The sequence below is a fragment of the Astatotilapia calliptera genome, chromosome 23 (genome assembly GCF_900246225.1).
Source record: "Astatotilapia calliptera chromosome 23, fAstCal1.2, whole genome shotgun sequence".
Classification (NCBI taxonomy): domain Eukaryota; kingdom Metazoa; phylum Chordata; class Actinopteri; order Cichliformes; family Cichlidae; genus Astatotilapia; species Astatotilapia calliptera.
Window position 1 is genome coordinate 4,843,700 of NC_039323.1, and position 16,213 is coordinate 4,859,912.

The 16,213-nt window shown below is 37.2% G+C and overlaps 1 protein-coding gene across 1 annotated transcript; it reads right to left on the reverse strand.

Annotated features, from left to right (window-relative positions):
- Positions 1 to 389: 389 nt before the first annotated feature.
- Positions 390 to 8,113, reverse strand: LOC113016405 (E3 ubiquitin-protein ligase RNF126). Its single transcript, XM_026159220.1, has 9 exons — positions 7,976 to 8,113; positions 4,647 to 4,705; positions 3,914 to 3,974; positions 3,163 to 3,398; positions 2,965 to 3,033; positions 2,806 to 2,875; positions 2,592 to 2,685; positions 2,138 to 2,253; positions 390 to 2,024 (listed from the first exon to the last, which is right to left on the reverse strand). The coding sequence occupies exons 1-9, from the start codon at positions 8,051 to 8,053 to the stop codon at positions 1,845 to 1,847; spliced, it is 963 nt and encodes a 320-aa protein (XP_026015005.1). The 5' UTR covers positions 8,054 to 8,113; the 3' UTR covers positions 390 to 1,844.
- Positions 8,114 to 16,213: the final 8,100 nt, after the last annotated feature.

The following is a 16,213-nucleotide window of genomic DNA, read 5'->3' on the forward strand; positions in this document are numbered from 1 at the left end:
AAAGATTTGCAAAACCTGCAGCTCTAGAAAAATAAAGCCAATACATATTCACATTATGTATTTTTAAAAAATCATAAGTCTAGACTTTTAACCGGCACCAGAACCACTGAATCTACAGCAACCAAATATTTAATAAGCCTGATATATTCCAGCTTCACAGCTAGAAGGCAAAACAACAAGGTCAACAATGTTTTGTATCGTTTGTTTTTTTTTTTTTAAAGAAAGATTATGAATCTGTAATTTCCCCTTGTGAGAGCAAACTCTGAGCTATATGTATTCATCTATCTTCCAGTAAGATCAGTGTTCTGTCCATAACAATGCCATCTTTGAACATAAAACCCCTGATGTGCAGTACAATGTAGAGGAAATACACCCATATGGCTAAACAATTAAAGGAAACAGAATTTATTGGCTTCTTGATAACATTAGACAGGCAAGTACACCAGTGAAGGATTTAATATAGAATCTGTTTACTAGCTGCATGCCTTTGGACCAGGCCTTACTTTGAAAGTACAAAATTATCACAAAATCTTATTATGCATTGAAAACAGGTCCAGAAGTGCTCACTAATGGGGTCATTGTTCCTTGGTTGATGCTTGGCTGTTCTGGACAGCTTTGAAGGCGTCATGACAGGAACAAATAATTTAGACTGGGAACCAGAACAACTTAAAAGTTCACCATATCATTAGTTTTTTTTTTTATTTGGTACTTGAACAAAAGGGTATCAAGAGGGTATGTTTTAACCTCTCCTCTTTTAAAATGACCCAGTTTTTATGATTACTGCACTACCATTTAGTTTTTAAACCACAGCACCACAGTCAGAGTATAAAAAAATGAATACACGTAAAACACTGTTGTTGTAAGACTTATTGGAAAGCCTTTAGAGTATTGTAACCACACCCTAAGAATGACTTACAGGAAATGAGTGCTAGCACCCAAACATCTTTATTTTCATCTGTTAGACAGTTTTGTCTGTACATGATCATACTGCAAATCAAGAGGAATTCAACTGGCAACTTTTGAAAATATTTATGTTTAAATTAAAATGCACAGAAATGTTTCAAAATGTATCACGTGTATCATATGTGGAAACATCTTTTATGGTTGCAAATATAAATCATAAAGTATGTGGCAATTGATAAAAAATTTACTGCAATTTAACAGATCATTTCAAGTGCAAACAATGGTACCTGTGTGATTCAGGTAATCTTAAAATAGCAAGTACAGGTTGACAATAAAATAATTATAGAAACTATTGTCAGTTTTTTTTTAAAGAGCTAAAGGGGTCAGATATAATATTGTTTCAATGTAAGTTCAAAGTGCACGCTTAAGCAGTGCACTATAGTGCATTTTGGGTCATTTAATATGCGAGATATGAATGCTCCTTAAAAAGGGATAGCTTTATTATTCTCTTGCTTTACTGAAAAAAGTGGGTCATCATAAAACAAACAAATCAAGAGATTGAAAAATGAGAAATAAAAAAAAGAACAGCAACTGTCTTGTTCTAGTTTTCTACCTTTGGATTCTTTTTTTCTCTTCTTGTATGAGGTGATTCAGGCAGATCAAGCCTCTTTAAGTATCCATGCTTCTATGCATCCTCCCTGACTGAAGGTGCACTCCAGGCCTCTGCCCTTCCTTTGTTCAGAATCCTGATGAAGGTGGGAGCAACAGGATGGGCAGAAATACATGGGCCTCATGTATCACTTATCCGTGAATCAGCGTGAGTGCTCCTGGGGAGATGCACTCAGGTTTCGGCCCTTCGGCAGGGAGAGGATGGAGGTCACTGCTCTGAAGTACAGCAGCCTGAGAGCTAAAAACAGCTCATGGGGTGACACATGTTCTTCCTACGAATTATCTGTGGAGTTCTCATTGCTGGTTGAACTTGAGGACTGGGGTGTTGAGGAGGATGATGATGAGGAGGAGGAGGAAGAGGAGGAGGTAAAATTCATCCCTGATAGTTCTGGAGGGTTTGTTGCTGTGTTCTGTCCACTCAAGCTTTTCCTGCACACTGGACAAGTGTCATGCTGGAGAAAAATATAAAACCTTTTTAGAGTCCCATTTAGCCCAATGTTTCAGTCAGCAACAACTGAATATTTACTGTAAGGGTAAAGAATACTGAATAGATGATGTCTAGTACCTGTTCCAACCAAGGGACTATGCAATCATTGTGAAACATGTGATTGCATGGGAGCTGCCTCACATTTTCACCAACACTGTAATCTTCTTTACACACTGGACATTCCAGTCCTGAAGCTGAAATGTCAAAAAATATAGTTAAATATGGTGCAAATAGGTCAACAGTTAGTTCTGCATGAAACTTTTACTGACAGGCAAATAGCATTAGGACTTATTTTTCAGGAAAAGCTCCATATTCTTTAATATCCAGTGGAAACATTTGTTAAGTTAGGAGCAAGTATATTCCCATTATTAGTATTTTTAAAGTAAAATAGTGACTTATAATACCCTAAAGTTATTTACTTAAATCTACAAATAAATAGTCATACTTGATTAAAAAGAATAAGTCAAACAACTGAAATCTGATGACATACTTGCAATAGCCTGCAAAGCTGTTGTAACTTTTTTTAACTTACCAACATGCTCATCTGTAATTTGTACTGTAGGAAGACTTTTTATTTTATCTCTATCAGCAGGTGGTGGTCCTGTATTCTCAAACTGATTTAATAACTAAACATTAAAGAAAGGAGAATATTAGAAAGGAGGATAAATTGAAAGACACATTTCATTCGCATCAGTATCTACAATGTTAATACAATCACTTAAAAAACAAAGTTTCTAAAAGAATACCTGTGTTATAATAGCATCTAATCCATTAGCACCCCAGGCATAGTCCATAGGATTTGAGTGAAGAACACCCCTTTAAAAAGAATGGGACATTAGAACAAAGTAAGCACATTTTGGTGTGAACTCCCACTCTATTTTAACACATCTATTTCACAAACTCACCAGGGTCCAACACCAATGTTTGGCATTGCCGTAGGTGCAATTATTCCATTTACTAGCTGCTGAATGATTCTATGAAAAAGAACATAAAAAGATATGACAGAGTAGGAGGCAGGAATATTAATAAATTGCCCAGCAAGCACAAACAAAACAAAACGAAACAAAACAAAACCGCTTCACTTCACAATCTGCACTCTTTACCCCTCTAAAGTGGGAACTCCCTCGTGTCTCCCTGCTTGTCGTCTTGAACCATGGCGACTTCTTGGTTGCCTGGCACCATATCGTTGCCGAGATGCAGCTTCCCTTTCCCGACGGTTTTCAGCATCCCTGTTATCCTCTGTTGTGAGTCCAGCCCCAAAGTCAAAGCTATCATCAAAGACACCCAGGGCAAACTGGCCATAGCCTGAAGGGAATGTAAACAGGTGCTGGTCCGCATTCTGGGACACAAATAAATGAAAGCAAACACACTGACTTGGTACAAACAAGTGAAGCTTTTGGAGTACAAACACCAAACTTTTACATTCAATACAAAAACACTTTGAAAGTTAATGGTTTGGTTGATAATTAGGTCAAGGTTCACCAATGGTACAGTCACAGAATGCTGACTTGCAGCATTTCCCTGTTTACTGATCATTAAAGCCTGAGTAACTATCACTTTTAAAAAAATCTTTAGATTACTGATGCCTATTTTTAACAGGGAAAAGTAAAGCTAGACAAATTATTCAATAAAATACACTGTAAAGCTCAAAACTGCAGCTTCAAAAGCTAAAGTGCAAACTCCAAGACAAAGTTCATCATGCATGATAACATATTAGCACAAACGTCACTGGAAGCAGTTTTAAGAAATGCTGACTCTGTTACACAATAGTGTGCATAACAGAGGCAGAGCGGTACAAAACAGGGGGAGGTTAGATGATAAAGACAGAGTCTGAATAAAGAATGGGTTAGAAACCTCAAATGGTTGTTGATTCTGGGGCCCGCTGGAGATGGTAGACATGGAGCCATTGTCAGCACTAAACAGGGGAACATCATTGAGAGTGTTATGTTTAGACCCAGTGACATCAAAGGAAATGACCATGTGTCAACGTTTTTATCCTTTTATATATTTGTAATGTTTTGCTGCCATTTCACTTTGTTTTCTAGATTATTTACTTTTTGCAAACTGTTACCATGTACAACTTAGAGGATAACATCATTAAAGACACCTAAAAAAGGACAAAAACTCATGGCCATATGTTGATTACATCAGATTAGTTATTAGATTTTTTAGGCCACCCTTTAATGGAAGAAAATAACACAATCTTCCATCTCACAGTATATGCAAAGCATATACGGAAACATTTATATTTAAGCAAGTGAATTAGTTTGCTTTCTATTTCTGCTACTGGAGGTTTCCTAAATTTCATCATCTACAACTAATTATGGAATGCTCATCCTACTGATTTTCTAATATATATATATATATATATATATATATATATATATATATATATATATATATATATATATATATATATATGTATAAAATCAGAATCAGAATACTTTAAAAATCCCTTTAGGAAATGATGTGATTTATTTCTTTGTTCCTTTCGAGAAATAGGAAATATACAGACATATATCAACAAAAACTACAAAATTTGTTTTACACAGGGTTAAACTGTTTTCAATATACACTTTTTACACACCTTCTTTCTTCCAGCAGTTCTTCAATAAACCCTGACTCACATCTTGGACATGTATACTCCTGTAAAACAAGACAGTAGTATGAGCAAACACATAATGTTGTTCTCTGATTGTGAGGAAAAAAACCCTTTCAATTCTAATAACAAGATGTACATTCTTTGCGAAGTGTAATAATTATTGCCATTCATGTAACATTATTCCCTACAAAATACTTTCTTTGCTTCCTCACTCACAATTTACAAAGAGATAAATTGATTTATCTGCAAATGCTACATACTATTTTAACTGTAAGAGTTAATGCATCTGCAGCCAGCATTGATTAATACAATTTATTTTTCATTCAAGCTATCCAGAAAAAAAAGACTGAAAACAGACAAAAGGCAACTTTAACCTTTAATCAAAAAATGATCACATAACTGCTTGTCATTTAAATCTTACATATTTGCAAGTGACTCCACAGGCTACATCAGGGTATATGTTAAGCAACTTATGCTTAACATATACCCTAGACTGGAAAAGCTTACTTTCAGGGTTTTGGTTAAAAAAAAAGAAAATCAATTGCAAGTATTTTCACCGATTACTTTTGTTTAAAGTGTGATGGACTGTAAATAAAACAGTTGTTTAAATGTATTTTATTCTAATGTGGTGGGACGTGTTAGTGCAGTCTATGTGCTGCTGTTGTTTCTAAAAGGAAAAATAAATAAATAAATATATTAACTTGTGTATGGTTACACGTGGGTATAGAGCCTGAAAGAATAAGATCATGCGTACAAGAGGCGGAAATTAGCTTCTTTCGAAGGGTGGCTTGGGTCAGCCTTTGAGACAGGATGAGGAGCTCAGTCATTAAAGTAGGGGTCAGAGCCACTACTCCTCCATATCAAAAACAAGCTAGCTACGGTAGATGAGCATCGCAGTAGGATCCCTCCTAGGTGAGCTGTTTCAGGTCAGCTTAAAAAAAAAAATAGAAGATGTCTCTTTGATTGATTGATTGATAGATAGATAGATAGATAGATAGATAGATAGATAGATAGATAGATAGATAGATAGATAGATAGATAGATAGATAGATAGATAGATAGATAGATAGATAGATAGATAGATAGATTTTTTCTCACTTAATTGGAGTAGGTTTGGTCATTTCAGTTTAGTTCCATGGTTTAAAAATTATTGGGATGGGGGGTTATTTTTTTAAAGGGAACCCCGACTATTATTACAAGTTACTCTAAATATGTTACAAATTATCTCCACTACATAAAAACATACTTGAGAATAACTACATTTTTTTTTGTTATTCATTAAATCTTTGTTATTTAAAACTATTTTGGAGCCGTGGGAGCAGCCATGTTTTTTCGCACACAATGCATTCTGGGACGATGACGTGTATTGGTTGTCGGTAGTATAGGTGCTTTCGTTCAGTTAACCTGTTTTGTTTTTTAAAGTGTAGCAACCGTATTAACTAACTTGCCTATTAGTGACCTGGTTACGATTTGGTAGAACCACCGAGATAATCCATCAACAATATAAGGTTAGTCATTAATATAATGCTGCTGCATCGGCTGGGCTAGTTACATCGTAAGGGTTTAAAAACCGAGCTTTAAAGTGATTAGCGGTAATACAAACCGTGAGAAGCCGACAGTGATCACTGACTGTTTTTAGGGGATTGTTGAGATTAAATCGAATAAGATACAAAGCATTGAAACGTGTTAAAAACACAACAGTCTTATTAAATGCAGACTACTTTGGGCCCAGAAACACGATTCATAATGTTGTGTTGTCATAATGTCATCACTTAAAGACCGGATACCGGTCATGGAGGCTAACAAGGGCCGCCCAAAGAACATGTGGATTAAGACATACGGCTTCAAAAAGTTTTGGTGCTTTACAACAAACGCTCTCAGTCGCTGTTGCCATTGGCAAGCAATAGCCGCATAGGCACCAGTAGTTTTCCCTCACTCTCTCGTCCTCGTGTGGCGGATTGTTTTCATCTTCATCTAAACTAGGTGCTGGTTGACTATTTTCATTCTCTCTCTCGGTTTGCTCTGGTTCAAACTGGAAAGGTTGAACAGAAGCCATTTCCAGTGTGCTGCTAACTGGATGCGGTGCAACCGTATGACATCACTACCCAGAGTGCATTGAGAAGTAAATAACAATGGCGACCTACTGGTAAATCGGTTTTATATAAAATGTGCTTAAAAGGAAAACATTTGGTGTATTTTAATATCACACATGTTTTATTGAAAGCACAGTACATATTTTAGCGCAAACATGTCTTAATAGCCGGAGTTCCCTTTAAGTTTTTGACATGCATTTGTCACGGTTTACAAAAACGATAAACGAAGTTCATAACATCTGTTACAAAAAAATCGCATTTACAAATCTATTTCTAATAGGAAAAATTATGAATAAAGTCATTCCCTACACATTTTCAGTATAGTTTAATTTGCATTACCCAATACTGTTCAAGATATTTTCTGTCCCTTGTGCCCCGTTTTTATCTCAGTTAACTGAGAAGACATCAAAAACAGAAGTGGAAGTCTGACTGGTCAAAATGAAATTTTATCACATATAGCTTACATATAATCCATCGTAATATGTACATTTATATAATATCAGTAATATCAAAACAAATATGTACAATTTCGATATTATCAACCAACACTAGTGGAATGAATAACAACTGCAACCAATTACACTTGAATTATGTTCTTCAAAAAAGCCAAGAATAAAAAGTCGCTAGTTGTTCACATGTTAGAGACATACACAACAGCACATTCCAAGTCATTTTCACCACCCTACACAAACCGTTAGCTGATATTTGACACTCTAAACGGCATGTTTAGCATCCTGTGACAGATCCTTTCAGCCGGACTGACAGAAACATGCACACAAGCGATTAAAAAAAACTGTTCAGTTTGAAAAGAATTTTCCGATATAATTATGAAAGTCCCGAAGTCTATAATTATAAAGATTCCAATTCTACCGTTAGTTACTGCTAGTAAGTGTAGCTAGCGGTCAGGCTAATACCCATCGAAATCCCATCAAATAAGGACCAGCATTTTTTTCAAAAGATATTACAAATTAGAAATCCATCTGTCAGTGAGGCTTACGCAGTTTGACGTTGTATAACAGCCGATCCTCTATTTAGAGGAGTAGCTAACTAACTGGGCAGGGTTGGCGAGATAAACGCTACATCGTAGGAATCTGCTAATACCGTTAGCATGCTAATTGTTGTCCTCTTACTAAAACAATACATAAGAAAGTACCGCCGATCCCATCGCGTTTTCAGTTTGTCCAAATTTTATTCTCTACAATTTTTATCCACTACACTTACGGGAAGCCGAGGATTGATCTCTGCTGAGCATCTATGACAGAAAAACCGGCTGGGCCATGGAGGAGCTTCAGCCATCATTAGCTACTAAACAGGTAAAGAGGAAAAACTACGGAGCCCCGAAAAGGACAATCAGGACACCACGCGAACTTGCTAGAAATGACGCTGACCTTGTGAGTGAACATAAACACTTAATATTACAATGTGAGGCTTTAATAAAGCTATTGTCGACATAGAATGCAATGAAATGTTATAGTCAGTTTAATATTTTGTAATAGATTACATGGATTTGTTAAGTTTTATTTATTTAACAGGGACAATTCATGTTACTGGACTTCGATATTCCAAAAGATATTAGACGTAAACATTGTAGATCACAGTGAACTGCTGACACTGTCATATAAAAACTTTGCCATAAAAAATACAAAAATAAAAACAAAAATAACATAGATAGAATTAAGTTAATAGTGACTGTGGATGGTGCCATAAATGTTGCCCTTGGTAAACCTCAACATTCAGTTTCCCTTACTGACAGGATGGAAGGATAGATAGATAGATAGATAGATAGATAGATAGATAGATAGATAGATAGATAGATTCCACAACCACAAGGCAAATTATTGCATTACAGCAGTGGGATAAAGTATTAAAAAAATTGTATATACAAAAATGATTACAAAAAATAAACAAAAACACAAGTTAGAGAGTAAAAAGAATTTGAATTAATAAATAGTATGTACACAATAAATATGACAAACAGCTACAAGAAGGTATGATACAGAAATATGAGTGTGAAATCTTGTGCCTGTCACACAAAAAAAGAGTTATTGTATAGTTTCATGAAGAATGCTAGGAATGAGCTCCTGAAATATCATTATGGCAGTTGGGTTGAATAGATCTGACACTTATTGGTTATTAAATATATATATATGCATTACAATTAGAATGTGTGCTTTAAAAACTCACACATGTGGTTTACAAAATGCCACCACATGGTGGTGCTTTTGTGTATCAAGTGGTGACTTGAGGGTATTTCACAGTGTAGCCAGTGACTAAAGATACTACTCACTCTTGACAAGTTTCTCATTTCTGTCCCATGATAAATAATAAATATGCAGTTTAGTTTTTGCCTGTTGTAAATGAGGATTCATACTAATATGTTAGCTTAAAAGCCTTAAGGAACTGGAGACTGGTCAATATAATTACCCCCAGTGAATCTGTATCACCACACAGTGTCTCCACTGAACTCGTGTTATCCCTGCAGGTTCATTGCCCCCCTGCTCACCGTCTTCACATGACAACCAGAGATGTGTTTTTGCAATTTGGCAGCACACTAGATTTATTTTGACACATGCTACTTTTCCATTGGATTACTGTCAACCACCTTATGAGCCAACAGGCATGCTCCAAGTATTTAAAGGTTTTGTAGCATCTGTTTTTGAACAAAACTATTTCATCAAATGTGGATTTTGTATTTTTCATGTGTCAGTGTTTGACAGCAGTTATTGGAATATCATCAAGTGTCAAACCTGAGACAGAAGACAGTAAAATAAGTAGTCACTCACACAGGAAAAAAGGTTGTGTTGTTTTAAATTCTTCATCAATCTGGTGGCCCTGAGATAGCAGTGAAAGGTCTCAGACATCACATAGTTGCATAAGGGCTGGAGAGCAAAATGATTGATTACACTTTGTTTTCAGGTCTGTTTTTATTTTTGAGGTTGTCAGCTAAAATCTAAGCAATATTTTTATTATACACAGGTGTCCTTAATGAGATTACCTTAACAGCAGACTCATGGCTATAAACATATCACATAAGTCTGGAGTCACATCACATGTTGACAGCAAGTAGGAGTTCCCATCTGACCAGCCATTGGCCAATCAGGTTTCTAAACCCTTCTGGCCTGATTTTTACATGAAAACATTTGCTTTCATGCTCTTGGTAACAACAGGCCTATATGCACCCAGCCTCGGGTATTTTTTTGTGTTTAGTGTTTGCTATTTTGCACAAACAACAAATAACCATGTATATCTGTAAATGTGTTATGCAAAAAAAAGTCAGTAAACCAATCAATAGCTTAAAGTATGGTATGGCACAGTGAATCACTGGAAAAAAAATGCTGGATGTTGCCACACAGCAAAGCTAACAATGTAACCAAGTTAGTTCCTAATGTGCTCTCTAGGTTGATGTTGTGTCTGATCTGGCCATGTGGGAGCAGGAAAGACACGACTGTCCCATGGGCTGAGATTAGAGAGAGTCTGATAGCACCGAGGTTTGCTATGTCTGCCAGACTGAGGTAAGCTATTGTCTCCCTGAACCCAGTGCGTCACTGCCATTGCAGTTGAATGCTCATTGTAGCAATGCAATCTGGGGACTGAGTGACCGTGGGTCAGAATGAGGTCATGTGGGCAGCAGAAAACAACTACCAAGAGACCTTCTACATCATAGTTTTAGGTATAGAAGTTTAAAGTTGCTTTTAAACACTGGATATTTACCCTAAAACTTTGCAATAGTTGAAAATAATTTAGTCTGTTTTTTCATGGAGCTGCGATAAAGCAGCTTTTACCTTTTTAAGTCAGACTTTTAATGAATTAATTAATAAGACTTTTTTTTTTTTAAGTCTGATTAATCTGCACGCTTACATTCACATGAAGTAACTCCTAAATACAATATTTGGTATTTTCATGACCTACTTTTAATAGCTTAATTTATATTGAACTCAAAAAGACGGCAAAGTGTCGCAGCCAAGGGAGCAGACAGATATGGTGCAAGGGACACTGCTGCTTTTGTCACTCCATCAAGTTTTTCCAGACATTCCCGCCAGGATTGCCCCACACTGTTCCCCGGGGCCCCAGAATCACACTAACATACACACATAAATACACACACATGCAGACACTCAGCAATAACAGCCGCCTGCTGGAACTTCCTGGGCCTCTTAGTCATGCGTCACTTGTTTTCAGTCCCACCCATCGAAGACTCTCTCTTCCTCCAGACATACTCTGTCTGATGCCATGTGTCACAAAACTTGTGCATTACACACACACACACACACACACACACACACACACACACACACACACACACACACACACACACACACACACACACACACACACACACATACAGCCAAAACATTAGTGATGGTCAAAGCTCTCTTTAACAAAATAAAACTTGTACGTCTAAGAACATGAAGATATGCACAGCTTATAATCATATGTGAATCACAGCAGGCATCCCAGCGATGTTTTTCCACTCTGCATGTTTCAGGATAAACCTCCATGGTACAGCGTTAGTACATAAGTGTTTAGGATTACATCACTGAGCAGCTAACAAAATATAGATGTTGCTAGAGGAACACATGTGTACAATTAGCTACTTAGTTTCAAATGACTTGTTGTAGTGGAGTGTTTGTGGTAACTGCAGATGTTTTGGCAAACTTTGATTTTGTCTGGTTTCATCAAGCAGTTGTTGCATTAAGTCGTGGTAATCAGTCCTGATCACTAAGAGTGTGTTTTTTATGCCCTTGACCCAATCAGTATCTTTTTGTATTTGCTTCAGTGCCATCTAACTTTGGATCCTCCTGATTTTTTCCTCAAGAACCACCATTACATTTTTATTTCTATTTTTCTGTTTAAGAACCACTGGCTGAACTGTCATACATTTGCCTGGTCAAACATCAGTGTTACCACAGGAAAAAAAAACTGTAATCATTTTCTGCATAAACTTCAACATAGAAATTTTGGGTTTGCTCCTATGATTGGAAAGGAAGAGTCACTGAGTCACTCATTCTCCATGAGGAATGAAGAGTATATTCAAATCTAAGTGGGTATTGATACCGTGAGGAAATAAGCTACAGTTACAGTTTACAATAAAGAAACCATGTAAGTAATAGGTTGCTGAATACAGTCTCAGAACCACTGAATGTGCTACAAAGACAACATAAGCCATGTGTGAATCACTCAAGCTGCTGGAGTTTAACAAGTTTGTCAAAGAGACAGTACAAATACATCATCTAGATGTTCTAGTTTAATGACTAAATGTTTTGAGTTGGGTAAAGTGGGAAATCCAGAGTTGAGACATTGAGACATAAAGCAAGTTAATCCCCCCACACCACAATAAAGAATATCACTATACCTTTTTAAAACTTTTTTAAAAATACTTGGTACAAAGAAACCAAACAAAAAAACCTATGTCTGATAGTCACCCCAGCTATTGGAAGCCGCTAACCTGGATATCTTGACAGTGTTATTGGTGCTAATGGCTTCTAGAGCTTATTTAATGCAGTTAGCTGGCAAATACCAGTGTGCTGCCTGATTGCACAGATTCTTCATCCAAGAAATCTGGTGAGTGAAATTCAAGTAACCCTGCAGCAGATTGGCGAGCCGTGCAGGGCGTAACCTACATCTCACCCTATGACAGCTGGGATAGGCTGTAACCCAACCGTGACCTGAATTAAATAATTGGAAGAAAAAGGAAGGATGGAAATGTAAGCATTTCATTTGTGTGTTACTTAGTATTAATCGGAAAATATCTGAGTAGGTGCATTTTCACCCATACATAGTAAATGTTGCTAACCAGTCCATTGCATAGAAAACATAGCACCCTCACTTCTCGCTCAAATGTAGCCGCTGGTGTCAGCCATAATGCTACAACCCAAACTTTAAATGCAGAGTCCACAAACCAGTGGGTGACATCAAGGTCACTATATTGTTCTGTTATGTAGAAAAGTCCATGGCTTTTACATGTTTTGTATAGATGTGTAAAGGTATTGTATGTCTGTCTGCATGAATGAAACTACAGAGTGCCATAATACTCATAGAGCATCAACAATGTTTGTGTGTCTCGTACCAGCAAAAGCGTATGCTATACACCACTAGAGTGTCCACTAAACACGGTGTCAGTTCATTTAAACCATCTGTTTGTTTATAAGATGTTAAGCTTAGCATTCTGGGGAATAGATGCCATATGAATCTCCTGAGCTTGTCATTGGTACATTTTTCTTCAGCTAACAAAGGTTCTCTGAACAGGTGATTTAATTAGGTGTGTCCTGGTGGCTATTGCAGAAGTTCCTAATGAGCAGGAGAAATGAAATTAAAAGGTAACTTTTCCATTCTCATCTTTACTGAATTTACATGGTATGCTGTAACACACGACAGCACATTAATGCTCAAGCAATTTTCCATCATAACTATCCAACTTTCCATGATAAACAAGCAGGTAGCTGGCCAAAGCTAATAAAAAAAGGTATTTCACTCTTGTTTCTGTAAGTGAGCCACCTGAAAAGCTGATGTGAAACTGGCCGTGGTCTGGTAGCTCTCCAAGCCTCAAACAGCACAATTGGACTTCATTTGAGTCAAGGTTAGGAATGTAATAGAGCCCCATTATCACACTTGACTGACTTTTCACTTGTGCAGTGTGATATTTCAGCACAAACCCAAACCAGAGCTAATTTACGTACCTTGTCAAATGTCAAGGCAGAGAAACAACAAGCGCCTATTTTCCCAGCATAAATGCTCCCAGAGACTTTAAAAACCACGACTAGACATTCCCTCAATAGTTTTTTGAATATAATAGTGAACTCATCAGGGATCAATATTTCATAATTATGTCTGGAATTATATTTTGCAGAGAATCTTACTGTATATTTTGCTTGTCCGGTTTCTCCCTGTGATTCCTAGTACATATGGGCCGGACCACACGCAGAGCCCACAGAGAAGCCAGAGGTCATGATGAGGAAGTGAAACAATTCACCAGGAATAATTTGGGACAATTAGCATTTACACAACTTCCTAACTCTGCTGATTTGTTGTTGATGATCAGTACTTGGATAACGCTGTTGTTTTGCACTACACTTGCCTGCAGTTTTACATTACTGTTGCCTCAAATGACTCAAAGAAAGTGGCTTTGGTGATCGCAGACGTTTCTCAGAACTTTTGGGGAATTTTTCTGGACATCATTGTCTTTACCTGACATCCACAAATAATCTCTGAAAATCAGCTTTGAAATAACACTTCTACGGCATGAAACAAAACTTCTAAACATTGCCTAATTATTATTAATTGCTGTTTATTATAAAGGCTCTTTAGTGAGTTATAATCAGCAGTGATATGTTCCCTGACAGATAGATTATTTTGCTTCTAAAGAACATGTTACTCCAGATAAGCAATAAAAAGCAAAAAGCTTTCCCAAGAAATATATAAAACATCATCTGTAATTTAAAAGTATAAACTAAAAGGCTGATGCACTGGCTATTGTGTCAGCATAATAAACTATTGTCAGACGTAAAATATTGCGCACATGTGGAAATTTGAAAGACTCGTCATGTAACAGAACAACTCTGGGAAATAATGTGTGAGGCAGATATTTTCTGATGGAGTGATGGATCTGATATCTATTAGTTTCAGCTGTGGGATGGAGATGTTTACAATCCAGTGGTGCGATCCAGAGAGTGGGTGGTCTCCAAAACACTCCACAGCACTGGGTTTCATCACAACATTGTTTCAGATCTAAATGTTGGCTGTTACTGGAAGTAGTAATGCAAGTTGGAGGAAATGATACCATGTGGACGTCGTTGAGAAAGAAGCTCGACATATCAGAACAGGATAATGACGCATCCTTCAAATTTCAGTGTGGGCGTCACATTATAGCCGCATGTGTTTGGAGGGATATAAACAACTCACCAAGGGGCTCTGATGTAACGTGTATGACTTTTCCCTTGGTCATAACAGGTGAGCTTCAACAGCAGAGATGAATCCATACTCACACCCACACACACTAACATACACCCACCCACACACACACAAAACCGTGTTCCAGGGGAAGCAAGGCTAACACCTCTTTGGATATACCACAAACCATAACATGTAGTAAAAGGAATGAAATATGGAGCAAAGTGGGCACAGCATTCCTGAGGTCAGCGGTAGATGTAATTAGAATTGCTCTGAAATGGCTCATAGGTTTACTCTGTGGTTATGTTATTACCACCACTGCTATGACACAGGCCCATCATATCCAACATCAGCTGGAGGCCTACGTGGTAATGATGTCCAGGCTGTTCCTGGTGAAGATGTTACACAGTCATAATGACAACAACATTTTTTTAAAATTTGTTTTAAACAAAATGTACCTAAATGAGCGTAGTTAGTCAGCACACGTGAACCAAAACTCCTCTCTCGCTGTGTTTTCCACTTGTGTATTTTACGGGGAGACCACAGGTATGTCAACATATGTACCTCAAAAGTGTGGCAAATTCTTTATTGCGGTAGACATTCATTACAAATTCTTGTGGGGGTGCCATATTTTAAACTTTAAAAAAAGAGACTAGTTTGGTGGGGTAAATAATATAGATGGCAAAGGTGTGGGAATTTAAAAAAAATATTTATTACACAAATATGTTACTAGTTGGTTAAAAGTTATAATATATTAACATATAGAAAATGCAAGCTGTTTCAGCTCCACTCCAACTTTCTTCGCAAGTAGAAGGCAGAATTTTTCACCTGGGATGACAGTATTAAGAATATTTTCTAATTTTTTGACACCATACAGAGCTGGGGATAGACTTTACTTTACTTTGGCTACGGCAACGTGAATTCCACATTAATAATGGAAAACTAAACTGGCTTAGTAGCTACACTAGCTACCTCTTTTGTCTATAAAACTCTAGTAAACCATAGTGAGATCATGGCTGTTTGCTCGATGACAAAAGCTGACCAATATGTGTATGCAAGAATGCCAGAGTCAAATTATTTGAATTAGTTTGGGTCTTTTTTATACACAGTATACTAACGATGTTAAAATGTACATTTCTGAAAAAGCAACACATTTTACGAGTGGGCACAGCAACAGCTTTGCTGTGGCATTATTATTTGCCCTGTTTGGACTAACAAAACATCTAATTCCATTCCCAGTGTAATAAAAGGGTACTTGGACAGGAATATAAACATCTGCCTAAAGTTGAACCAGATGCTGCTGCATGGCGGAGTGCAGGATTCAGAAGAGGAAGGCTAGAAACAGAAAAACAAGGGAGGTACTTTATACAGGAAAGTGAGTCAGTATCAAGGCCTCAGCGCTTCGAAACATTCAATCCTTAGCTCCTTTACCCTTCATCCCCCTGACCCGTCCCGCCTTTTCTAGGACGGGGGATATCCCTGAGGAGACGGGAGGAAAGCTGGACAGGCTGGATTTCATTGTCTTTCCTCTCGCATGTGGCCTTGCGAGGGATGTCAGAAAGGCAACTCACC

Excerpts from the sequence above, each read along its gene's own strand:
- LOC113016405 (XM_026159220.1), bottom strand. The coding sequence starts at position 8,053 with ATGATGGCTGAAGCTCCTCCATGGCCCAGCCGGTTTTTCTGTCATAGA. Across the intron at positions 3,034-3,162 it reads GGAGTTCCCACTTTAGAGGG|AATCATTCAGCAGCTAGTAA; the intron begins GTAAAGAGTGCA and ends TCTTTTTCATAG. Across the intron at positions 2,254-2,591 it reads AATTACAGATGAGCATGTTG|CTTCAGGACTGGAATGTCCA; the intron begins GTAAGTTAAAAA and ends TTGACATTTCAG.